The sequence below is a fragment of the Phoca vitulina genome, unplaced genomic scaffold (genome assembly GCF_004348235.1).
Source record: "Phoca vitulina isolate PV1807 unplaced genomic scaffold, GSC_HSeal_1.0 scaffold7, whole genome shotgun sequence".
Lineage (NCBI taxonomy): Eukaryota > Metazoa > Chordata > Mammalia > Carnivora > Phocidae > Phoca > Phoca vitulina.
Genome location: NW_022589710.1, coordinates 66,775,900 through 66,802,345, shown reverse-complemented (window position 1 = coordinate 66,802,345; position 26,446 = coordinate 66,775,900). Strand labels below are relative to the sequence as shown.

The following is a 26,446-nucleotide window of genomic DNA, read 5'->3' as shown; positions in this document are numbered from 1 at the left end:
TGCATCAGTGAGCAAAACAGACAAAAGCCCCTCCCCTCTTGGCTTAGATTCTACAGGCGTGGAGAGACGGATAAATAATAAAATAATAAGTAAGGGGCGCCTGGGTGGCTCAGATGGTTAAGTGTCTGCCTTTGGCTCAGGTCAGGTCCAGAGATCGAGCCCCATGTCTGGCTCCCAGCTCAGTGGGGAGTCTGCTTTCTCCTTCTCCCTCTGCCTCTCCCGCTGCTTGTGTTCTCTCTGTCTGTCTGTCTCTCAAATGAATAAATAAAATCTTAAAAAAAAAAACTTCACAATGTAGGTTTAAAAAAAATAAATAAGTTATGTAGTATGTTGGAAGGTGATAAGCCTTTAGAAAAAACAAAACACCAACCAAGCACAATAAGGACAAGAGGGAGACAAGGGAAGGGACTGAAATTAGCTGGCTCCACCGGAAAGGGGCAGACTCTCTCCCGAGCCCTTCCTACCGCACTCTGGGATCAGCTGGTTCCCACTCAGCGCAGACTTGTTGACTGACATTTACTGGGAGCCTGTCTTGCACAGGCTCAAAAACCCTACGGACCCCCCAGCTGGCACTCCAGTGGCTTACATCAAGCCCCCCACCCCCACTGTGGCAAAAGAAACCAAAGGCCACCTGAGTCCGGTTTGATTCACTTTCCTTCATACCCACAGGTGACCCACAGGTGACCCAGCAGGCTTCCTGAGACACAACGAATAAAACCTAACCTCCTCACCAGGCTTGCCGGCTGTGTGAGAAGGCCTGTCCACTTCTCGGCCCGTATCACCCTTCCCTCACCCTTGGTTCATGTAGCTTCAGCCTCCCTGTTCCTTGACCCCTGACCCCACCAAACTGTTCCCCTGTCAGGGCCTTTACACTTGCTGTCTCTCCCCACGTGCCCCCACCTCATGTTCCATGTTCAGATTTTTGCATGGCGGCCTCGTGACCTCATGGCTAAGGTGTCTGAATAAATGTCCCTCACCTGGTGTGCAGTCATCTGCGACCAGCCTCTGGTACTGTTTGGTCTCTCTCTTATCTTTGGCTTATGGTTTCTTGACTCTCCTCCCTACCCTGCCTCCGGTACAGTTTCAGGACAAGACGGCCTGTCTCGTTCCCCTGTTTCCCTGGGACCCAGAGCAGCCCCTGGCTGATGCTGACCGGGATGCTTGTTTGGTTCCTTTCTAAAGATCATGCGCTATCCTTCAGAGTTCACCCGAGGTCCCACTTTCTCCTCAGAGTCGTTCCTGGCAGCCCCAACTTCTCAGCTCCTGTTGCCCTTCCCGTCTACACTCATCACTGTGTGTGCCGCGTGGCGCTGGGGGCTCGTGGCTCTCTACTCCTGAGTGCTGTCTCCCCGACCCTGCGTGTCTCTACATCTCTGAGCAGAGACCGGCTCTCAGGCAGTGCGGAAGGGCAAAGAACTAAGCCTCTGGAGGCAGGAGCCAGGAGCTCAAGGCTACGTTTCCTGGCAAGGCGCTCCTTTTTTGCCTTGGTTTCTTCCTCTGTGCAACGGAAGCAATAAAAACAAGACTTACTGCCCACGGGACTGCTGGCAGAATGAAAGGCAACACTGCCAACGAGAGCAGGCCGGACGTGGCCCTGTGCTCGGCGCACTCCCGCTCCCAGCCCAGGGCTAAGCACGCGGGGAAATGCTTCTTGGCTTATGGGTGGCCAGAGCGGGGGCTGGAAGACCAGTTTTCATGGTTCGAAGACCCTGTGGCTCCCCCCCACAGGCACGATGGTGACTCTGAACCTAGATGTTAGTTCCCGTTAGGTCAGCAGGAGGAGAACCAAAGAGCCTGCAGGTTTTCTAGCTGCTGTGCTTGTTCCTACTGATGGTGCCCCCGCAGCCCTGCGTGGGGAGGCCTGGGCCACTGCTTCATCCACCAGACCAGTCCTGCCTGGACTCTGGGCCTCCACTTCCTGATCTGGGCTCACGAGGACGTTTTCAGACTTCAAAACCAACACTGCCAACAATACACATTTTTTTCCCTCAAAGAAATACCGAATAATACTTAAACAAGATAAAAGACAGTTAATTTGGTTGAAGTGGAGGGTAAGAGGCCTAAAGCACCACTAACCTGGATGATCAACTATGGATCGGCTCTAAGGGCCTTTCAAGATGGAAAACTCTTAAGACTCTTACTATTTTAAAAGACCTTTAAAAAAACTGTTTTGCTTCCTCCCCATTTACTTCAGATTCATTTTTCTGCAGCAGCAGTTGACAGGATAGAGCAAATTGCCTGGGCTTTTCACACTATAATGCACAGCTGAAAACGACTCTGGTCCTTACCCACTCTGGAAGTTCACATGCCTTTGAAATTAAAGTATTCTGTTCTCCACAGCTCCACCTACAAGTCCTTTAAAGTTATAGGAAAATTACTAAAATGATAGAAACCCGGTTGCAAAGGAGCAGGAATAAAGCCAACCATAAAGAGACAGCGGGTTTCCCTGGCCCTGGCGACTCTTGGCCTAGAGGAAAGGGTTCCAAGAGCCCGGCCAAGGCTGCTGCGCCCCCTGACTAAATACCCGCTTCTGCTGAGCAGGAGTATCGGCCAAGAGCTACTTACTGTAGGGCCAGTTTTATTAGCTCACTGCCAAATGCTTCCAGAGCGCCTGTGTGGAGCCCTGGAAAAAACGCAGGGTGCGGCTGTCCTGCCTCTCCCAGCTGTGCGACCCTGGGCCAGTGCCACTGCTTTCCAGAGGCTAGGCTTCTTCCTCCTCAAAGCCGGAGTGATAGCACCTTCCTGATCCACCCGACGCGGTTGAAAGAACCAGGTAAGAAAACTGGTGAAACAGCACTTTGGAAACTGTAAAGTACTTTGTAAGGTGAGGGATTATCATTTCACGCTGAGACACAAAGTTGTAATGAGTTAATCAAGCAAACATCAAAAATCCCAGAGGATAAAACTGTCTTATCACCTACAATCTTTCATGGGGTCACAGGGTGGGGACAATCACATCCAAAGTGCCACCCCATCTTTAGAGAGTGCACTCACAATTAGACGTGCACAATGTGGACTGGCTGCCGCCTACACACGGACTGAGCAGGAGTCCGAGTGGCCGATGGCCTGAGTCAGTCACCAACCTCTCAAGCAGGTCAGGACTCTGCTAGTCAGTTCATGAAGTTTCTACTAAAAAAGGAACCTCAGTGCTTCCCTCTTTGCCCAGTATTTAGAGAAAACAACCTGAATGTTTTCAGGCCATTCTGGAGAGAAGAGCCAAAGACCTCAGAGCCAACCCACAACCCCCTTAGATGGTTCAGACCCCCTCTACAATCTGAGGCAGCTGTCTGACTTCTGAGTAGGGCTTTCAACACAGAAGCCATTAAAGATCACAGACATCAGGAGACATGGGCCCGAGTAATGACAGACCAGCAGATGGAGAGTGGGTGGGCTCTGTGACTAACTTGCTGTGTGACCCTGGGTAAGTCCCTAGCCCTCTGGTCCTTGATCTCCCCATTAGTATAACAAGGGGATCTGGGATGATTTCTATGGTCCCTTCAGCTCTACACCATTATGAGTCTAGGTTTCCTCTTGACATTCCTCTGTCCCCTTTTTGGTCCCCATACTCACCCCGTGGCCATGGCTGAAAGGCTTTAGCACAGGGAAATCTGAGGAGGTGAGTCCTGTACTCCCACAGGCTATGCCGATCAGAGGACCACAGACCCTCGGAGGGCAGCAACTTGATTTTTAGACTCTACTTAAAACCAAACAGGAAAAGGAAGCTGAACCAGAGACAAAGGGGAAACAAACCCCAGTTACAAACTGAAACCTAGGGAGCAGAGAGAGAAACGAGAGGCTCAGCGCGCAGAGCCCCACTGGCGTGGGCGGTGCAACCACTGCGCCACCCGGAACCCCCAGGCCCCGGCCTCAAGCCCCGAAGCACTTCCTGTGAGGGTGCAGCAGCAGGCCGGGCGTGGGACCTGCGGGGCTGCGGGCTCCCCCACCTGCTCACTGCCTCCCCACTCGGCCACAGCCCCCGGGCACACCTAGGCCTCGCTTTTCCCACCTGCCGCAGAAAGCGGGGGTCAGTGTGGACGGCGTCCTCAAGGCTTTATGAAGAGCCTCCGAGAACTCAGAAGGACCCTCACCGATCCTCCGGAGCAAGAAGGCTACAAGATGATGTTCTGATAGCTGCTGAAGGTTTAACAGTGACTTTGGTATCAGTTTTGCCCCTCCGTCGAGGAGACACTTCTAACCCTGACAGCTCCGTCAGCAGCCGAGGGCCTGCCAGGGAAATGCGTGAGGAATACTGGAAAACTGGCTCTGTCACCTGTTTACTGAGTGACCTGGGGCTTCGGTCTCCTGAGCCATGGGGCTCACAGCCTGACCCTGCCCGCCTCCACCGGGCTGTCGTGGAGATGAGGCTCATTCCCAATCCTTCTTTCAGGCCTTGTGCCAGAACCAAGAGACAGAACGCTGAAGAGGATGGCAATCTTTAAAGTCCTTGAAGGGCTTTCGGAGTCTAGAAAGGAAGACACTGGAATGCTAATGAACACATGTATTAAAATGCTATGATCGATACAGTGAAAAACAGGTGCCCAGAGGACTGTCTGAAAGGAAGAGCAGTTCTCACTGGACAGCTGAAAGCACTCTGAATGTTGAACATGTCTTTCAAGAGGCTTGCAAAGATACGCCTTTACCTTTGAGCACTGCTTTAGGAGCAAACCATGAATTTTGACATAACTGTGCTTTTCATTTTCCTTTACTTCAAAATATTTTCTATTTTTCCATATGATTTCTTCTTTTATCTATGGATTATTTAGAAGCATTTTAATTTCTAACTCTTTGGTGTTTTTTTATTTTTTTAAAGATTTTATTTATTTTGATAGAGAGAGAGACAGCGAGAGAGGGAACACAAGCAGGGGGAGTGGGAGAGGGAGAAGCAGGCTTCCTGCAGAGCAGAAAGCCCTATGTGGGGCTTGATCCCAGGACCCTGGGATCATGACCTGAGCCGAAGGCAGATGCTTAACGACTGAGCCTCCCAGACGCCCCGCTTTGGTGTTTTTTAAACATCTGTTATTGTTACTTATTTCTAATTTAATTCTTTTGTGGTCAAAGAACATACTTAGTATAACTTCTTCTGTTTTTCCTGGTAGTCTTTCCATCCTTTAAAATTTATGGAGACTTGTTTAATGGCCCAGCATGTAGTTTATCTTGGTGAATGTACCGTGTGCACAAGGACGTGTGTGCTAAATTTGGGTATGGTGTTCTAAAAATGTCAGTTAGGTCAACTGTTGTTCAGATCTAAGTCCTTACTGGTTTACTGATTCGTTTTGTCCTATTGTTCTATCAACTGCTGAGAGAACAGTTTAAAGTCTCCAACTGGTGATTGTGGATTTGTCTATTACTTTCTTTAGTTCTGTCCATTTTTACTTCATGTATTTTGGAGCTCTTGTTCAGTACATATACTTTTATGGCTATTGTATCTTCCTGATGAATTGACCCTGATCAGTATGAAATGTCCCTCTTTATCACTGGTATCACTTTTTTTTTTTTTTTAGATTTATTTATTTGACAGAGAGACACAGCGAGAGAGGGAACACAAGCAGGGGGAGTGGGAGAGGAAGAAGCAGGCTTCCCGCCGAGCAGGGAGCCCGATGTGGGGCTTGATCCCAGGACCCTGGGATCATGACCTGAGCAGCCGCTTAACAACTGAGCCACCAAGGCACCCCTGGTATCACTTTTTGTCTTTACACTTGATCTTAGCCAAAAGGCCGAGAAGCGATCATCACTTTTTGTCTTTAAGTTGACTTTACCTGGTATTAATGTAGCCATTTGGGTTTTCCTATTGTCTGATACATCTTTCTCCACCCTGCACTGGCTTTCTGTTGCTTCTGTAACAGATTACTGCACACTTAAAGCTTATAACACAAATTTATTGTCTTTGTTTTGTGAGGTAATAGGTCAGAAGTCTGACACAGATCTCAAGGGTCTGAGCTATAATCAAGGTGTTGGAAGTGCCAGCTTTCCTTCTGGAGGCTCTAGAGGAGAATAATGTCCTGGCCTTTTTTGGCTCCGAGAGGCCCCCTACACTCCTTCCTCATGGCCCCTTCCTCCACCTGCAGCCTGAGGTAGAGTGTCACTACAACTTCTCCCACCCTAACATCTCTTCCTGACCACAGCCAGGAAAGGGTCTTCTCTGCTAGCTCTTCTTGTGGTCAGATCTGGGTTTTGTGGAGGGAGAGGGGCTTTTATTTTTTCCATTCTTATGGAGGTATAACTAAAAAAAATTATATTTATATATATAATTTATATTTGAGGTATATGACTTGATGTTTTGATAGATGTATGCACTGTGAAATAATCACCATGGTCAAGCTAAGTAACATGTCCTGCACTTCACACAGTTACCGTTTTTGTTTTTTTCTTTTCTTTTCTTTTTTAGGTTCTCTGCCTTTAAGGACTCACGTGATTAGAACGGGCCACTGTATAATCAGGATAGTTGCCCCATCTCAAGGTGCATCACTCTGATCATATCTGCAAAGTCCCTTTTGCTACATAAGATATTCACAGCTTCTGGGGATGAGGGTGGGGTGGTAGCATCGTTCTGCATACTACCTTCTATTTTCAGTCCCTTGTCCTTTTGTATTTAAAGAGTGTCCCTTACAGACAGTATACGATTGAGTCTTGCATTCTCATCGGTCTGACAATCTCTATCTTTTAACTGGAGTATTTAGCCCATTTACATGTAATTCATTGATTTGGCTGGATATAGGTCTACCATTTTGCTATTTGTTTTCTGTCTGTCTCATCTGTTTTGGTTTCCCTGTTTCTCTTTTCCTGCATTGTTCTGGGTAAATGAAATACTTTTTAGAATTCCACTTTAATTTTTCTTTTGCCTTTTAGCTATATCTCTTTACATTATTTTTTAGCAGTCTTTCTAGGGATTGCAATATATATTCTTAACTTCGTACTTAGTATACTTAGAATTACTTAGTATATACTTAGAATTACTATTGTACCACTTCATGTAAGCGTTAAGTACATAGCAATTGTATAAGTGCACTCCCATCCTTCACAACAGTCATCACACGCATTACATAGTTACAATACAACATTATGTTACAAATTTCTGCTTTAAATGGTCATATACACACATATATACAAATATATATATTTTTAATAATAAACAGTCTTCCATATTTACTTTCCTTTCTAGTACTCCTCATCCCTTTTTTTTTTTTTTAAAGATTTTATTTATTTATTTGACAGAGAGAGACACAGTGAGAGAGGGAACACAAGCAGGGGGAGTGGGAGAGGGAGAAGCAGGCTTCCCGCTGAGCAGGGAGCCTGACGTGGGGCTCGATCCCAGGACCCTGGGATCGTGACCTGAGCCAAAGGCAGACGCTTAACGACTGAGCCACCCAGGCGCACCCCCCCTTTTTTTTTTAAGATTTTATTTATTTATTTGACAGAGAGAGACAGAGCGAGAGAGGGAACACAGCAGGGGGAGTGGGAGAGGGAGAAGCAGGCTTCCCGCGGAGCAGGGAGCCCGATGTGGGGCTCAATCCCAAGACCCTGGGATCATGACCTGAGCCGAAGGCAGACGCTTAACGACTGAGCCACCCAGGCGCCCCTGAAAAACTCTTTTATTTTGCCAACACACTTGAAGGTACTTTATTCTGAAAAGAGAATTTTGAGATTTTTTTTTTCTTTTAGCCATTAAAAAAATGTTCTACTCGCTCTGACATCCATGGTTTCTGATGAGAAGTCATCCATCATTTGTATCATCATTCTCTGTATATAATGTATCATATTTCCTCTGGCCACTTTTAGTATTTTCCTTTTCTTTGGTTTCCAGCAGTGTGACTATGATGTGCTGAAGTGTGGTTTTCTTTGTATTTTTCCTGCTAGGGGTTTGCTGAGATTCTTGGGAATGTAAGTTAAGGTTTTTCAGCAAATTTGGGAAGGTTTTGGTAATTATTTTTTCCAGGATTATTCTTCTGCCCCATTTCCTTTCTCTTCTTCTTCCAGGATTACAATCACACCCATGTAGACCTCTTGGTATCATCCCACAAAGTCACCAAGGTTCTGTTAATTTTTTTCAATATTATTTCCCTGGTTTTTAGATTAGGTGATTTCTATTGATCAGTATCCAAGTCCACTAACCCTTTTTAATACAATCTCTGATCCACTTTTGATCTCATCTGGTGAATTTTAAAATTTCATCTCTAGCACTAGAATTTTTATTTGGTAAATTTCTTACAATTTTCATTTCTCTGTATGTTTACTCATTTTATCCATCTTCTAAGTCTTTGAATGTATGTATAATAGCAACTTGGAAGTACTTGCCTGCAAATTCAAACTTCAGAGTCACTTCAGGGTCTATTGATTGCTTTTCCCTCTTAAATAGGGGCCACATCTTCTGACTCTTTATATGTCCACTAATTTATGTTTGTATGTTAGACATTGTGATGACAAACTGCAGAGAGTTTGGGTAATACAGTCTTCCTTTAGAGGCATTGAATTTGTCCTGGCAGGCAGGTAAATTACTCGCAGATTCTTTTGGTGAGGAAAAGTGTGTATTAATTCTTTTTTTAAGTTCTATTTCCATTTTGAACTTAGCCCCAGGGTGTGGCCCTTACTCAAGGGCACGGTCCCCACTCCTAAGGTATGGCTGTTCTGGGGTCTCAACTGAAAGCCCGAAGTGCTCAGTGAGGTCTCTTCATTCGGGTGACTAGAATCTCCTACAATTTCCCAGCAGTGCATGAACTTTGGCATGATCATTCAGTCCTTAGCCCCACCACAGGCAATCTGTGCTGGGCCTCATAGACAAGTCTCATTCTACACATACACAGCCAGTCAGCCCTTAGCCAAAACCCAAAGTGAATCCCTACACAAAACTCTATCCTTGCTCCTACCATAAGGCTTCCTTTTCTCTATTTCTTTGCCCTGTTACATCCAGCTATTTCAGTAGCCTAGAATTCCAATATCTGCCTTCTGAGCTCATTAAAATCAACTTTCAGCTTGAGCCCCACCATTCTGTGCCAAAAGCAGAAAGAGGCCCCAGGCAGAAAGCCAAAGCCATTATGGGGCTTATCATGTTTCTTTACTCAAGACTCAAAGTCCTGTGCTATCTGTCAATGCCTGAAAACAGCAAGAATTTAATATTTTATGTGAGTTTCAGTATCCATATATTCAGGTGCTTCATATTATTTTGTTCAGTTTCATAGTTTGTTTTTTTTTTTTTGTCAAGAGAGCAAATCCACAATCATTCCTCTGTCAAGACCTGAAGCAGAAGTCAATGATGATTAAACTACCAAAGGGTATTCTCTTTCATTTTCTGAGCATTTCCTGAAGATGGTAGCCTGAGTGTAAACATCTTCACTGTAAGAATATGCTTTTCACTTCCATCCTTCATCTCCGCTGTCCTCCAGTCATGTTACTACTGTCTTCTCTTGGTTTCAATAAGTAGATAAGAGGTTAAGAGTGATCCTTCTGGGGGCATTCTTTTAACCCTGTCATCTAGCTTTAATAAGGCACTTATGTGAATTATGAGGAGTAAGAAATATGGAAAGATTTTTGGCGAGGGTGTTAGGATATACGGATTCTAGCCCATGCTCTATTATTGACATGCTATACATCCTTGGGCATTTATTTCCCCACTTTCAGTCCCAGTTTCCTCATCTGTTCAATGAAAGGACTGTCCATATTAATAATTATGAACTGCAGGTACAACGCCAGTTCCTAAATCAATTATGTCAAGGCAATAGAAAATGTTGGAAAAATAGGATAGGAGCTGTTAATATCTGAAGAACTAGTCAGTGAGAGTGTTAAGTAATGTCTTGTTTAAGGCCCCACCTTATAATGTGTTCCTATGAATTGAGCTCAGCACTTATTACACTGTTTAGGATGTAGCAGGTGCAGGGTGAATGTTGACTGCATGATGAATATATGAATGAATGAATGAACGAATGGGAAGGTCACCAAATCTCACACAGGATACTAAATGCTAAGGCATTTGGCTTTGCATCTTGAACATAGTAAATGCTCAGTAACTGACAACTTGTATTGACTTGGATTGAAAGAGCGTTTTCCATGTGTTTAGATCCCATGAGAGAGCAGAATGGTTGACGACGAATCAGGGAGCCATACTACAGGCCACTTTACTTAAGAGATCAAATTCAAAGACTTGTTTTGTGGCTTGGGAAAATCATCTAATTTCTGTGAATCTTAGTTTCTTTATCTGTAAACAGACTGTTCTCTCTTCTACTCTCTCTCTGTGGGATGTTTGAGCATAAAAGGGTCTTTGACTAGGAAATACAGAAAAAAATTTTGCTTTCTAATACTAGTTTTTCATGAGAATTTGTGTTAAAAAAAAAAAAGACAGTGTTCTGAGTAGAAGGTCCTCGTGTCCTAGGAGTGGAGGAAAAGGGGATGGAGAAATGGCTGCACAGAATTACTTACCATCAGTGACACATTATGAAAATCTCCTGGCAATGCTGCATGACCAAATGCAGTCCCCCTGGGTTTGCCCTTCAAGACCCAATTTACATATCACCTCTTCTATGAAGTGTTTATTGAGCCCCCAAGATAGACAAAATTATTCCTGCTGTTGTGTTTCTCCTGCATTTTACAATATTATCAATTTAATTGTCACAGATGATTGTCCTTAGGGAGGGGCTACCATGTTTTATGCATCTTTTATCACCAGTTGTGCTCAGCACAATTCTTGGTATACATAGCGTGTGTTCAGAATGTTTGTTAAGCTGTTCTGCGGAAAAGACTGGTACTCAAGAAGTATGGGAATTACTAGTGTACAGAGACGGTCCTGACATGGTCTTGTTTCTCAAATGTCAGCATTTGGAAAGGGAATGTGTGAATCTGGTCTGCAACACAGGGCACTCTGCCCCAAGTAACTGCCATCCCAACCAAGCTCCTGGCCAAACTCATCTGCATCACAGACAGACATTACTAGCCAAGTCAACTGAATGTTCCAAGGAAATAATGATGAACTCACGGGATAATGAGAACATCTCTGAGAAGTGCAAGCACTATAAAAGACGGAAGAAAAAGAACAAATGAAGCAACCTGTGAGATATAATAAGAAATACATATTTGATCTCTGTTCCTGTTTCTGTACACAGATTAGTGTCATTGGGGTGGCAGCAATAATTTATGCCTGGGTCTTAGTTTATAAAGGTGACCAAATGATGACAATGCCACTAAAAGAAAAGTTTAATGTTACTCACAGCTCCCCTTGAAACAAGAGGCATGGTATTACGGAAGTACCAGCGTCATCAGGAGGCAGGAACGAGCAAGGGGAAAGCACGGGACACAGCCTTTCTGGGGGTTTCTGTGGGAAAGGCAGGGCAGGCTAAACAGATTAGAATTGCTAGTTTGAATGCGGGGCTGTCCCTAGTTGTTTGGGGTAGCTTCAGGCAGGGGAAATCCTGGCTTGGGGACTGTGAGTCAGATAAAGGAGGGGTTAGGGCTGTGGACTGGGATGGGTTGGCTTGTACATGAAAGGTGGCCCCACCAACAGTTTACGGTCTGTAGGAATTAGCTAGCTCTGTGAGCCTCTCCCCAGCTAGCAAGGTCCCCCAAAGATGCCAAAACATCAAAAAACATAAAAAAATATAATTAATGGGGGTGGGGGAGAAGGCATGGGAAAAGACTGCTTAATGAGTACGGAGCTACCTTTAGGGGAGATGAAAATGTTTTGAAACTGGATTGTGGTGATGGTTGCACAACACTGAGAACGTACTCAATAACACGGAATTGCAGATTAAAATGGTTTTAAAAAATAGTTCAAAAAACTGGGGCAAGCAAAAATCTAGTGAAGTTTCTTATTGCCTGAGGTTTAATTGTTTGATAAGCAATGATAATCAATAACCATTTTCAAAGAAAGTGTTTCTATAACTTAGGACAGAAATTCCAAATACACCAACTCTTGTATGTGTGGGTACTAGTCTACGTGGAACAGAGGGAGGTAAGAGAATACTACAGACTGAGGAGGCCATGAACATTGAGAAGCCTTAAATCAATGACAACAAAAATAACTGTAAGTGGGGTGCCTGGGTGGCTCAGTCAGTTAAGCGTCTGCCTTCGGCTCAGGTCATGATCTCAGGGTCCTGGGATTGAGCCCCACGTTGGGTTCTCTGCTCAGTGGGGAGCCTGCTTCTCCCTCTCCCTCTGCCTGCCACTCCTCCTGCTTGTGTGCTCTCTCCCTCTCTCTCTCTGTCAAATAAATAAATAAAATCTTAAAAAAAAAAAAGTGTAAGCAGGGGTCACAATAAGTTAGGAGTAGCAACTGGGAGAATGAAAATAGAATGTACGATTTTGAATTTGTTTGAAGAAAATTTATTATTTTTTTTAAAGATCTTATTTATTTGAGAGAGAGAATGAGAGAGAGAGAGAGAGAGCACATGAGAGGGGGGAGGGTCAGAGGGAGAAGTAGACTCCCTGCTGAGCAGGGAGCCCGATGTGGGACTCGATCCCAGGACTCCAGGATCATGACCTGAGCCGAAGGCAGTCGCTCAACCAACTGAGCCACCCAGGTGCCCAATTTGTTTGAAGAAAATTTAATATATGTACCCAGAAGGTGGGGCAGGAGAAAAAAAAAAAACAGGAGAAAAAGCATTAAAAACATATATAGAGAGAAAATATAGAATAAGATAGCAGAAGCAAGTGCTATTACTCTCGTCTCCAATTTTTTTCTGCTTGTGTACCCTCTAGAAATATTTAGGAAAATTATGTATCCTGTTGCATATTTTTTAGGTGGCATCTGTAATTTTTCCTGGTAAGTTTAGATGGTTGCAAAGGATTTAACATTTAGAAACATTATACGTGGTGTTATATGCATTAAGTATGTTAAATTTACAAATACAACTTAATATGTGAGCTTAAGCTCCTTCTATTTTTTTTTAAGATTTTATTTATTTATTAGAGAGAGAGAGAGAGAGAGCATGAGCAGGGGGAGGGGCAGAGGGAGAAGCAGACTCCCCGCTGAGCAGGGAGCCCGATATGGGGCTTGATCCTAGGACCCTGGGATTGTGACCTGAGCTGAAGGCAGACGCTTAACTGACTGAGCCACCCAGGCGCCTCAGCAGTTTCTTTTAAAAAAAAAAAAATTTTATTGTATTTATTTGAGAGAGAGAGCGAGCACGCACAAGCGGGGGAGAGGCAGGTGGAGAGGCAGAGGGAAAGGGAGAGAGAGAGAGAGACTCTCAAGCAGACTCCGTGCTGAGCACAGAGCCCAACTCGGGGCTCGATCCCATGACCCACAGATCATGACCTGAGCCGAAACCAAGAGTCAGATGCCCAACAAACTGAGCCACCCCAGAACCAATAAAGATTTTATTTTTAAATAATCTCTACACCCAGTGCTGGGCTCGAACTCACAACCTCAAGATCAAGAGTTGCACGCTCTTCCTACTGAGCCAGCCAGCCATCCCTAAGCGCTTTCAATTTATGACAAAGGTCCGTCATAAAACATTGGCACAGCCTGTTTACTCGGTCAAACTATTCAGCCAAATCAAATTTACTTGCTATCAGAAAAATTTCGACTAATTTTCCAACTCAGACATGCTTATACACATCACAGTGAGAACAGACCACCTCTGAAGTCTTTAATTTTAAACAGACAACCAGAGAGATGAGGAGTGGTGCTAGGCCACGAGTTGGTGGCCTTGCTGAAATGAAAGCTGCCCTCTTCAATATCCTCCATCACCGCTTCCCCGGCTCTCAGAGGACTCTCCTTCAGGGCCAATGCATCCTCAAACTAGTCCTCTGTTTGGTCTGCTGAGGGCTGGGATAGCCCGAGGCACTGACTCTTCCTAAGATTTGGAAAGGCAGGTGGTGTGCCCTTCTTTTTTTTTTTTTTAGATTTTATTTATTTATTTGACAGAGAGAGACACAGCGAGAGAAGGAACACAAGCAGGGGGAGTGGGAGAGGGAGAAGCAGGCTCCCTGCTCGGATGTGGGGCCTGATCCTAGGACCCTGGGATCACGACCTGAGCCGAAGGCAGACGCCTAACAACTGAGCCACCCAGGCGCCCCGGTGGTGTGTCCTTCTGCTCCAGTGAGAACAGAGGAATCCTGAAAGGTGGTGTGAGAAAGGGGAGCCAGCATGCCACAGGCACACTGTCAGATCGCATTGGGATGGAGGATGTATGGAAGCGGGAACTCTGGGAATAGATTCCTTCACACTGTCCTTGCCAGAGTAGCCCCAGGAAGTCTCAATGTACCCCCAGGAACACACGTGGCCTGGTTTGTAGGCAGCTGTACTCATGTAATAGTAGTGATCTACCACAAATGGGTTACAAATCACTGGTCAAGAGACAGGGATTGTTGGATTCAATAAAAAACAAGAATCAGAGTCATGCAGTTTACATAAGACAGTTGAAACAAAAGGATAATTCCAGAATGAAACTTTAAAAATGGAAAAGTTATAAGGCAAATATAAATAAAAGGACACCAGGTTAGCAATTCTGACATCAGACAAACAGAATTTAAGGAGAAAAACGTGATCAAGGATCCAGAGGAATATTAATTACTAGAAAAAATAATCATGACCATGTATGTATGTACTATAGACTCAACTCTGTAAAGTAACTGAAAAATCTGGGGGAGAAATACTTAAATAAACAATCCTAGTGAAGACTTAAAAATACATGATTTCTTAGAGACTTTTTAACATAGAAAGATACAAAGTAAAAAAAAAAAACACAGGAGGCATTAGTTCCCCACTCAGATGGCCCTTATTTTAAAGTTTTATTTGTTTAAAGTTAGAAAACTCAAACTACAGATGATACGGAAGGTAAATCAAGGCCCCTCTCATCTCCCCTGGCCCTTTCTCCCCAAATATAACCCTTGTGGACACCGGGGAAATGTGTGTGGACTCCAGTTCTCAGTATCCCAGCCCAGTGTTGCTTTTGTTTCATCTCTGTGTCCCCTTGAGGAGCACGGACTCAAGTCAGTCCTGCTGTGCACAGAGGGGCTTGAGCACCGTAACGTCTCAGACAGTGGTGCATGCGCACTGTAACGTGCATGAGCCATGAAGACCAGGCAGAGGGAGAGAAGCCAGGCACAGAGAACCATATATTCTATGATTCCATTTATGTGATATGTGCAGAGTAGGCAAATCCATAAAGACAGAAGCAGATCTGTGGTTGTCTAGGACTGGGGGAAGGGATTAGGGGAACCTGGGGAGTGACTGCTAATGAGTACCGAGCTTGCTTTTGGGGTGACCAAAATGTTCTCAAATACATCGTGGTGATGGTGGCAAGACTGGATATACTGACACCACTGAACTGTACACTTTAAGTGGGTGGAATTCCATGGTTTGTAAATTATATCTCAATAAAGCCATTATTAAAAAATGCTCCAGGGGCGTCTTGGGTGGCTCAGCCGGTTAAGTGTCTGACTCCTGGTTTCTGCTCGGGTCATAATCTCAGGGTCGTGAGATCGAGCCCTGAGTCAGGCTCCACGCTCAGTGTGGAGTCTGCTTGAGATTCTCCCTCTCCCGCTCTCTCTGCCCCTCCCCACCCCCCACACGAGCTCTCTCTCTCTCAAATAAAGATTAAAAAAAAAAAGCTCCAAACACTGATTGAAAATGCTTTCAAATGGGTTATAAATTAACAGTGGGACTTTAGGATTATTGGAGAAAACCAACCCACCATTTTGGCTCCCATCAGAAACAATGCTCAGTAGAAAGGACCTCATCCAGGGTGACAATTCTAAATTATTTCAGCTTTCGAGAAAGTGAAGAGAAAATACAATGAGGCAAGGGCACTTATGACTAAAAAGGCCTCCCCAGAACACAGCAGGTGCAGTGTCTGCACTGGCTTCAAGGCGAGTCTATGGACTGGACCTGAGGACTACTCATTTACGCCGAGTACTTTACTGTTTCCAAACCTTCTGCCTCCTTTCAATGGTTTCTAATGGTTTTACTGAACATTTGAAGAAAACAGGACACTTGGCTGGATTTAGTTGACTATGAATTAAATCAATCCAGAGGAACATAATAATGAGAAGCCATTTTTCATCATTCAAATTACTGGAGCTTTTTTGTTTCTCAGAAATTTTTGTTGGTTTTGAATATATGTCATTTCTATGAATCTAACACCTGTACAGATATGTGCAATCACTGCTATGGGAGATTGCTTCCATCCCTCCCCAAACGCCCTCTAGCTATCCCTGAGAGGTCGTTTCCCACCCCACCCGCCCCCGACTTACTCCCGGGAGCCAGTGATGTGTTCTCTGGCTCAGTCCCTTCCTTCTGGCGAGTGCCACACTAATGGAAACATACGGCATGTAACTTTTTAAGATGGCTTCGTCACTCAGCATAATGCCTCTGAGACTCATCTGAGTTGCGTTTATTAAGTTTTGTCTTTTTTTTTGTTTCTGCAGGCTAGTTTTCTGTTATATGGCTATATCACAAATCGTTTCTCCGTTAAATTCAAGAACGTCTGAGTTGGTTTTGGCCGTTATAAACAGAGCTGCTGTAAACAGCCATGCACACACGACAGGTTTCTCTTGAACGTAAGTTTTCATTTCCACAGGGCACACACAGAGGACTAAGACTGCCGGGTTAAATGGTGAATTTTATAAGAAACAGTCGCACTGCTTTCCAGAATGGCTGTTCCATTTTCCTTCCTGCCAGCAATGCAGGGGAGATCTTGCTGCTCTGCACCCCCATCAGCCTCTGGCGTCCTCGATATTTTCTTATTGCAGACATTCTAACACGTATGCAGACAGCTCGTTGTAGTTTTAATTTGCACTTCTCTAGTAACAGCTGGTGCTGTGCGTCCTTCCACGTGCTGTGTGCCAACTGTATGCCCTCTTCGGTGATGCGTCCACTTAAGTCTTTTGCCCACTTAAAAACACAGGGCTGTTTTCTTACTGTTAAGTTCAGAGAGTTCTTTACACATTCTGAAGACAAGGCCTTGTGATGTGCAAATGTTTTCTCCAAATCTGTTTCTTGTCTTTTCATTCTCCTAACGTCATCTTTTACAGAATAACAGTTTTTAATTTTAATTTAAGTCCAATTTGCCTTGTTTTATCTTTTTTGGATGGTGCTTTTGTTCTTACGCATGTGGACCATTTGCCTAACCCACTGGTCATGAAGACTGTTGCAAGTTTTCTTCCAGCAGTTTCATGGTTGGACATTTAGATTTAGAGTCCATTTAGAGGTAACTTGGGTACAACGTGTGAAGATTGGGCCAAAGTTCTTTTTTTTTTTCCCATATCGATGTCTGATTGTTCCAACTCCATTTGTTGACAAGACAGTACTTTCTCCATTGAATTGCCTTTCCCAGACATCAACTGACAACTGATTTCTGGACTTTCCATGTAAGTGTCCAACATCTCCATAAGTCCTCTTGAAAAATCCCGCGGCGAGCCGGTTGGTACTGCATACACGTCTCATCAGAACTCAGAACTCGACCAGGAACAGTGATGGGGTCCTTGACTCATCTATTTTGTGACGTAGGCTGTGGAGTATGTAACCCCTTCTCTCTGCAGGTTGGACCGCACATGGAATATTGAGATCAGTTTTGGGTATCATAACACGAGAGGTGCTGGCGGCCTGAAAGCATTCTGGAAGGGGCCTGAGCTGACGAGGCCAGCAGGGATCCCAACACAGGAGGACAGGCTGAGGAAAATGGGGCGGCAGCTTGGAGAGATAAATGGAAAATGACAACACTTGTTCTGGGCCTCCGAAATGGAGCTCCCTGGAAAGAAAGAGCCCTTCTTTCATGTGATCCCTAGGAGACGCTTAGGGCCAGTGCTGGTACTGGAGTCCAGAGATGGACAAGATACGCTTTTGCTCTCCGGAGGGGGGAGCCACAGGGAAAACTATGTTGGTTAGACACAGGCCAGCCAGGCACCTGTAGGAAACCGGAGAAAATGACTTGCTTTGACTTTGATTTTGTGTGATTGCCCAAGATGGCCTGTCAGCTCTATGTTCAACAAATGACTCGTTCTGTCTTTGGGTTTAATGGCCAAATGAAAGTACTGAGGTCGTGTGACAGAAAGAGATCCGCCCAAGGTCTCAAACAGTGCTTGCACACCTGAGTTTGGAAACCAAGCCTCCCGATGCTTAGACCAGGATTCCTTTATACTATCTGTTAAAATTCTTAATCAGCACTGTGTTTGCTGAAGAATAAATAACCCAATGCCTTCTTGCAAATCCTGTCTCCGGGCATCTTCTAACCCTTTAGGTTTTCAGTCTTGTAGGCTCACTGCCTCAGAGGCTTTTAAGGAGAAAAGGATCCTCCACTTTGAAATTTCAACCCTTGTTTTCAGTGACAAGATAAGAAAAAAGAATCATATCAAATCAGACAGGTCTTTTCTGAAGATTTTATTTCTGCTCTGAGCTGCTTCTGGGTCACCTACTGCTCTAATTATGCTGGAAGTAAACCTGGCTTTCACGAGATTCGGGTTACGGCTGGAGGAAAAAGTTGTCCAGACTACTTAAGGTCATCAGTGCACACTGGGCTCCGAGCATTCCAGGAATTCACTGATTCATGCCATAATTCATTCCGCTGGTTAACCACAAACACAGACTCACAGGGAGAACAGACACCACTGACAGATTTAGTCTTACTAATACACCCAGGGCAGGACGGAGCAGGAGAAGAGTAACACTTGGGTTTAAGGCTAGTCCCTCCCCAAGCTCCTCATGTGAGCAGCATGAAACAGGAGAAAGGCAGGACCCGAGGTTCCCAGCCCCACTTCTTCCCTTCTAAGGTGTGCTCACTCCAAAGGGAAGCAGCAACGCCAGGGCTTTCCAGCTGACAGAGTTCTGGTGAGCATCAGTGGAGATGATGGATGGGCAAAGTGCCTTGCACACTGAGAAGCACTGTACCCACATGAGAGATTTAGTCATTTAACAAACATGTGTTGGGCACCTGTTAAATGACATGCACCATGCTGAACACCAACGATATCCAGTTAAATAAAACAGATGCCTGCACTCGAGAAGACAATGAGATGTGGCAAGTTCGATGATGAGAAAAGCGCAGGGTGGGAGGCCCGGGGGGGCCCTCGCCAGTCTGGGCAGGAAGAAAAGACACTGTGAAGACAGGGCAGGAACAGAGGATTAAGGCAGGAGAGAGAGTGTACTAGGTTCCAGAAGATATCTCAGTCTCCTTATTTAATACTTGAAACCATCTGCAGAGTGGGCACTGCTTTTATTTCTATGACCACTACTGCAACACAACGCAGTGGCTTCAAGGACGCTGCTAACTATCCCACAACGCACAGCCCCCACAACAGAGTGACCCAACCCAGTCTCAACTGTGCCAGGCTGAGAAAGCCTGCTGTGAAGGAAACTGAGGCCCGCAGAGGAGAAGCAACTAGTCCAAAAGGCTGCAGTCAGTTAGTGACAGGGCTGAAACCTGAACGCAGGTCTCCTGTGACCCGGCACCTCAGACAGGTTTCCCAGGTTATACGGATACGGGTGTGCAGCTGGGCAGCACACGAAAGGAGCACAGAGGACGACGGGGCTGGCTGATGGGACAAGAGAAACTCCTGTCTCCATGGAGGAGCACTACCAGCAGACAGAGCTATGAGTGAGGAAGGCAGAGAGAAAGGGGGGACAGGAAGCAGCAAAGGAAGGAAGTGGGCAGCCGTCGGTCTATTTCTGCTCTCAGACAGAGCACCCTCTAACATTTCTATAGTGATCTGCATTTAAAGAAGCTGCTTGCACACCCAATCATCACAACTAGGGAGGTGGGTGAGGCACAAATTAATATTCTTACTTTCTGGAGCCTAGAAGAGCGAAGTGCTTCACCCAAGGCCCCAGAGCTTTGCAGAGAGGCAGAACTCCATGGTAAATACTCTTGTAGGCGGCAGGTGCCTCACGCCAGCCCCACCCCAGACACCAGTTCCTCGACTTGCCTGCAGTCCGTGGAGGCAGGACAAGTCTCTGAAGGGACTCTCCTGTGAGCTCAAAGGAGAAACTAGGTGCAAGAAGGCAAGCCCTCAAAAGCTGAGGAACTGACGTAGGAACAGAGAGGCACTGCAGACTGGGCTCCATTCCCTGGGCCTCAGGATCGGGGATCCAACTGCAGGTGAGTCCCTGGCTTCTCTGGGCATCCCCGCCCGTCCTGACAGCCAAAGAGCCACAGTCGCCTTTAGGAGCACTCCCTGCTGTAAGAATGGAGTCCATTCTATTTTAAAATTCTCTTGTCCTGAAGCCGACGATACTACTTTCAAGTATGGCCAACAGAAACCATTACTAGGAGGGCAGCTGCGATAGCTTAGTTCCTTAGTCTAGGCTGACAGGAAATAAAATCACTTTGTTAATAAATTAATTTTCAAAAAACCGAAATCTTTAAAAAATCTTTGTCCAAGTTTCCAGACTGCTTTTGCAAGCAGTTTCGCAGGTAAGTGATCTAATTCCCTCTCATGCTAACACCTCTGCTGCACAGCCCACAGATGCGTGCGCAGAGTGCTGGGGAGCGGGCACCAGGCTGGGCAGCAGGGCACAGACTACAGCTGCTCTAGGGCCTCAGGCACACCGGTCACCGTTCAGAGCCTTGCTGCCCTCCTCGGTCACGTGCGGGGCTGAGTGCCCAGCCCACCGGAGCACGCCCGGCGCTGACGCCCCAGAACTATTCTAAGCCTCGGCTGGTCTGTCTGGGTGTCTTCATTTCTACTCTGCTAATGAAGGTTAAATACAACAAGGAATGGGAATGGTTCTTGAAAAGCAGACACTTCACTGGCCAGAGAAGCTCGTCACAGAGGTGGGATGCTGAAAACTCTGCTTTATTAATAATACTACCGGCCGTTTGTACTGACGCCAGCTGAGTCCTGCGCAGGCGCCCTGGGCACTGGTTCCTAACGTAGGAAGCGCACTCAGTGCGTTGTCAGGAAAGGTCCTGCACAGACTTCACCCCAAGTACTGAGCATGAGCGTCAACGTCTGCAGGAGTTACACTGTTCCCTGTCCCAAAGCCAGAGTTATCCCTGTGGCCTTATTCTCACTAACTTACACAGTAATGGGGTCTTCTTAGTAGAGAGGGGGAATTACATTCCATATGACCCTGGGTGTGCGTCCTCCAAGCAACGGCTACCATCTGACACTCATTTCCTAGCGTGTGGCACTCTCTCCAATGAACTTCCAGCAACTTCCATTTCATCAGTCTGGATCTAGCTAATAACAGAGTTCAGGATTTAAAAATGAAAAAAAAAAAAATCCCGTCATCCAGGCCTGGAATTTGTGAACCAATGTATTTGTTTTTGACACATGCCCCTAAAATCTTTTCGTATTAACAATAGGCACCCAAGTCTGTGGCCTCTGCCTCCTCTGGCTGTCCACGCACGCAACACTCCCATGGAAACTTCTCAAAGTCACTGGTCTTGAAGTCACCTACTAGGCAGTGACCCGATGCAGCTTCTCCCTTTGCCAGAGCCTCAAGGAGTTCATAAACTGTCGCTCCTCACAAAACATTTCAGCTCTTGCTAGTAACACCCCACCTCTACTCCCACCCAATCTCTGTCTTTTTAACACTGAGTTCACTGACAGGAAATGCTCCCTTGATCAAGGTTCTGCCCAAACTGCTTCAGAAGAGAAGGGGCCTACGGAGGGGCAGACAGCCCCCCACTACATCCGTCGGTGTCTATCACCACAGTTCTGTCCTCTGGGAAACCCTGTGTGGCAGCCCACTCACAGCGCCTCTGCAGGGCCCGGCTGGAGGTGGGGGGCTGCAGCGGGCTGTCTGAGGGGCCAGGCGAGCTGGGGCAGGGCCTGGGTTGGCTCCTCTCTGCAGCCCCAGCCTGAGTGTGCTCAACCTATGTTTATTTTCCTGCAGACTTTGGTCAAAGTCCTCTGGACACTTTTCACATGGGATTCTGGAGCAAGGGGTTGTTGTTTTGTGTGTATGTGTACATGTTTAAGCAAAATCTGTTTAAGAAATACTACATGCCATGAAAAATTACAATATTTACTCCGATCCCAGCTCCCTCAATGGGCGGCAACTAGAGGCACATGGTGAGAGGTACCGTAGGTCCAGCTCCAGACCACTGCAGTAGAGTGAATACTGCAACAACATGAGGGCCCACGCAAGTCACGTTCCCTCTGCTGCAGTCTGGTAAGTGTCCAGTCGTGCTGTGTCAACAAGAACAATGTACGTACCTTAATTAAAAATACCTTATTGCTAAAAAAATGCTAACCATCTGCATTTTCGGTGAATTATAATCACTGATCACAGATCCCCGTAACAAATATAATAATGAAAAAGTTTGAAATATTGTGAGAATTATGTGAAAAAATGTGAAGCTCTTGAAAAAATGCCACCAACGGACTTGCTGGATGCAGGGTTGCCACGAACATTCAATTTGTATGAACACCCTGCAGTATGTGGGAACTGCAGTAAGACGAGGTGGTCTGCGCTGGGTCCCAGTACCAGGTGCCCCTTTCATGTACACTCTTTCCCAACCACCCCTTGCACATTCAAGCATGTGTGTGCATCCTGCTCCACACCTGCAGTGCACAGATGGGCTCTGGGAACCCAGACAACCCCTGGTACTGGATGCAATGCTGTAGTTTGAGCATGTACTTTTTTAGGGGATTGTATTAATAACTTCCAGTAATTTCTCAAAGGTGCTCCTGACCTCCAAGAAGAGACCTTCCCACCACAAAAAGCATATGAATTGCCCCCAGCCCAGGGACCGCTACTGAAGCACTGTCACTCCTGCTAGGAGATCACTGAGCCCACACATGAGGGGGTTTCAGGAGGCAGCGTCTCCACTGTGCTCTTGCCAGTAACACAGAAATCTGGAGCAATCTGAGAGTATTTGGAAACTTCCAGTATCCACGCAAATGTGATACAGAGCAAGGAACACTGCATAAATCTGGGAATTCTGTTTGGCTGGCACCCTGAAGTCCATTTGCTAAACACAACAACGTAATAGACGTCCACAAGTCACTTTCTAGATCTCAGTTCCCCGGGACTCCAGAGCTGCACTGTCTCATCCCACAGCCTCAAGCCACACATAAGCAGGAGCTCTTGAAATGTAGCCAGTCCTGAGAAATGATACTGACCTGAAAGACATACCAGACTTCAAAGACTTACTATAAAAAAGTCAGGCAATATAGCTCTTTAATAATTGTTCCTTTGGTGACATGCTGAAATTACACTATTTTGGATATAGTTAGCCACATCATTAAAATTAATTTTGTCTGTTCTTTTAACTTTTCTTATTTTTAAAGATTTTATTTATTTATTTGAGAGAGAGAGCGAGCAAGCACAGAGGGAAAGTGAGAGAGAGAAGCAGACTCCCCGCTGAGCAGGGAGCCTGATGCGGGGCTCGATCCCAGGACCCTGACATCATGACCTGAGTGGAAGGCAGACGCTTAACCAACTGAGCCGCCCAGGTGCCCAAGTTCTTTTTACTTTTCTTAATAGGGCTACTAAATATTTACAATTCCACGTGTGGCTCGCATTTGTGGCTTGTGCTATGTATGTCTCTGATGGACAGCACTGGTCTACGTTCTCCATCAATGAGTACTTAATTTCCACCTTATGAAATATTCTATTCTCTGCAAATCAAAAGCACAGCTTTCAGATGGAATTTTCTAAGTCAGGCATTGTAATTGGCACACAAAAAACCAGTTCACCAAAAATACCAGGGAAAATACACTAAGTCAGACAAATTTATTTATGGGGTCTAAGTTCATGGTGAAATCTGCTTAGCAATACCCAGTTAAAATTGAAATGTCACATCCAGGACATACCTCTAATATAATCTCTTTTTAAAGACATTTATTGAGCTCCTACTGTGTGCTGGGCCCTTCACATTTATCATCATTTCCATTAAACACGAGAGGACTGAGGCTCAGAGAGCAGCTCAAGACCACTCACCCAGTAAGCGCAGGCCTCCTTGAACCCAGGTCTGCATACCACAGCACGCTCTGCCTCATTGCTCCCTCAGCTTTTTGCATCACACTTTACAGTTTACAAAGTACTTTCAGATGTATTATATCATTCAATTATCCAAACTGTTCTGTGAAGTATACATGGAGGTTATCCATCACCATATTCAAAGGAGGGCATTGCAAGCCCAGGGGGAAGAACTTGCCCTATGTCTCACAGCTAACTAGAGCATCATCTCACACCAGGAGTTCCGGAAAAAAGTTCAGTATCTTTTCAAAAGTTTCCTCTCTGCTCTACCAACCATAACTTTCTCCTTTTAATTAATACTGACTGCTTTCCTGGTCTCAGAGACGAATGGAACGACGGGAGGGCCTTTATTGTCAATAATAAACATATTTATATGCAATGACAATGCAACTATTTCTAAACACATATTACTGTACATTATATATTCCCTTGATTATGTAACCTTATAGCGTGCTATTATATGTATTATTACATCCACGGGTTTGTTTGCATTGGAGCCTGCCTATGGTATCATACCAATGTGAAAGGAAGAAACTGAGGCATAGAACTACTTATGGATCAAACAAATTAAGAACATAGGTAGTATGATGTAATGTATGGGGATTAACATAACAATAAAAAATTAAAAAAAAAAAAAAGAACATAGGTAGTAAAGGTCATGAAGGGTGGAACGGAGAAGTATCAAGGAGAAACCTTTCCTCTTGGTCCCTAATGTCCCAGGGAAGGTGTCTGGCCAGCCACACTTTGGTGCAGACTGGGAAAATGTAAAAGCAAAAGGATAGGAAGATCCATAAAAAGGCTTAATTTCTTGGGAGTGAATTGTATTCATTGTGTGGGAGTCAGGTTGTGTTTTATCATTTTGTTCTGTTTGTCCAGGTGAGTTTTCTGAAGAGCCATGAGCAGCCACCCTCTGCCCTCTCTGTGCCCTAGTGCCTCAAGTCAAACGTGGGGAAAACAGTGAGAACCAGAAGTAATGCAAATCCAAGAGGAGCAGATGTAGCCTGAGTGCAGCCCAGAGGGGAGGCTGGTCTAGTCTAGAGGGAGCGGATGAGGGCAGACGAGTAACCGCCCAGCGTATTACGATCAAGGAGTGAGGAGGCGTTCAGAAGAGAAAAAAGTACAATAATTTTAAAGTGCTCAAAAACAAGCAGGACAGAGAAAGCAGAGAAACAAACGGAGCTTGTGAGAGTCTGCAGAGGGGAGCAAAGTGCCTGCAACACGACCACTCTGTATGGAGGCATCTGGCAAGCGCGCACAGGGGCGGAGACCAGCAAGGCCAAGAGCAAGGCCACGGGCTCAGCCACACCATCCCCGATGCACAGCCAGAGAGAAGAGATGGGCTAAGATGTCGGCCGAGTCCCAGCAAAGAAACCACCAGCCACCCCTCCGTGTGGGGGAGGGGCCTCGCCGCTGCGCTTTCTTTAGAACTTGCCCACGTGGTGTTTACTAGACACTTGAGCAGCTACTCTTTTACCTGTACTGTGCATCTGAGTTACTCCTTTTATTTCAAGTTCCACCTTATGAACCCTAACAAGGACTGCTGTAATTAGAAAATGACTGAACTTCATCTTAACCAATAGTGGGAAAGCCAGAAAAACTGAAATTATGGGATAGATGAGGAACCTTGTTTAAACAGCGTTTATCATCTGTGGGTTCTCTGAAAAGCCTGACTGTTCTTATTCATCATCTGTTTTCCCTTCACATCTCATGCTCGGTTGGTGTCCTGGTTAATGACTATTTTCTTCTCTAAACTGTTACGTGCAGGGGCCAGTCTCTTGATATATTCAAGAGAACCCAAAGGAAGTTATAAAAGTATCAAGAACCTAAAACTTGCCACCAAATTTCTAATCCTTGTGGGTAAACACAGCCATATTCTTTCTTGACAGCATCACACACACACACACACACACACACACACACACACACACTGAAATCCCAGGGCACAGAGGGTCCAAAGCTGTACCCGAGACCATCCCAGACAGCTTCCCACCCAAGCTGGGGCCTCTGTCCAGTGCTTAAGGATCTCAGTTGAAGTTCCAGTATTATTCTGTTTGAGCTTTTTATTATGAGCTGTTATTAATTTTTCAATTAATAAAATTAACTTATTAAAAAGAAAAATGTTTAAAGGGGCAAAGGGACAGGTGAAGTGCAAATGGGTCGCAGCCCTGCTTGCCATGTTAAGAGAACACCAGATTTGGGACTCAGCCCTGGTGGTCACGACCGAGTGGACATAGGGGTGGTGGTGCTGGCCTGCCGTGCCCGCCGGCCTCAGCTGCTCGCCCCCTTGCCCCTGCTCTTTAATACGGCAGGTCAGGGTGTCTGCAGCCCAGCAGAGCTGGGAAAGTCTGCCCAGAGAACAGCATGATTAAGATCAGTTTGTCTGAAACCTGCCATATTAGTTTTGCCCATGCTTAGCAAATTCTCTCCACTTGCCACAACTTCTTTAATTTCTGGTTTCTTCTCCTCATTCTACAGGGCATGCTCGGTGTGGTGCTTTATTAACTAGACGGAGCTGGTCGCCAGTGCCTCTGGCTCCCTGAGCAGGTGCCCGGGATCCAGGATCCAGCTCTTCCTCCGCAGGCACACTCTCCAGGG

The 26,446-nt window shown here is 45.6% G+C and overlaps 1 protein-coding gene across 4 annotated transcripts in view; it reads right to left on the bottom strand.

Moving 5' to 3' along the window:
- Positions 1 to 26,446, bottom strand: part of EVL (Enah/Vasp-like) — a 145,450-nt gene that overhangs the window by 69,799 nt on the left and 49,205 nt on the right. The window contains exon 1 of one of the 4 annotated variants that reach the window (XM_032405918.1): positions 3,571 to 3,789. The exons of the other annotated variants lie outside the window; for them this stretch is intronic. Coding sequence (XP_032261809.1) covers positions 3,571 to 3,581 — 11 coding nt within the window. The 5' untranslated portion in view covers positions 3,582 to 3,789. Of the gene's footprint in view, positions 1 to 3,570; positions 3,790 to 26,446 lie in introns of those variants that run through there. 4 annotated transcript variants of the gene reach the window in all.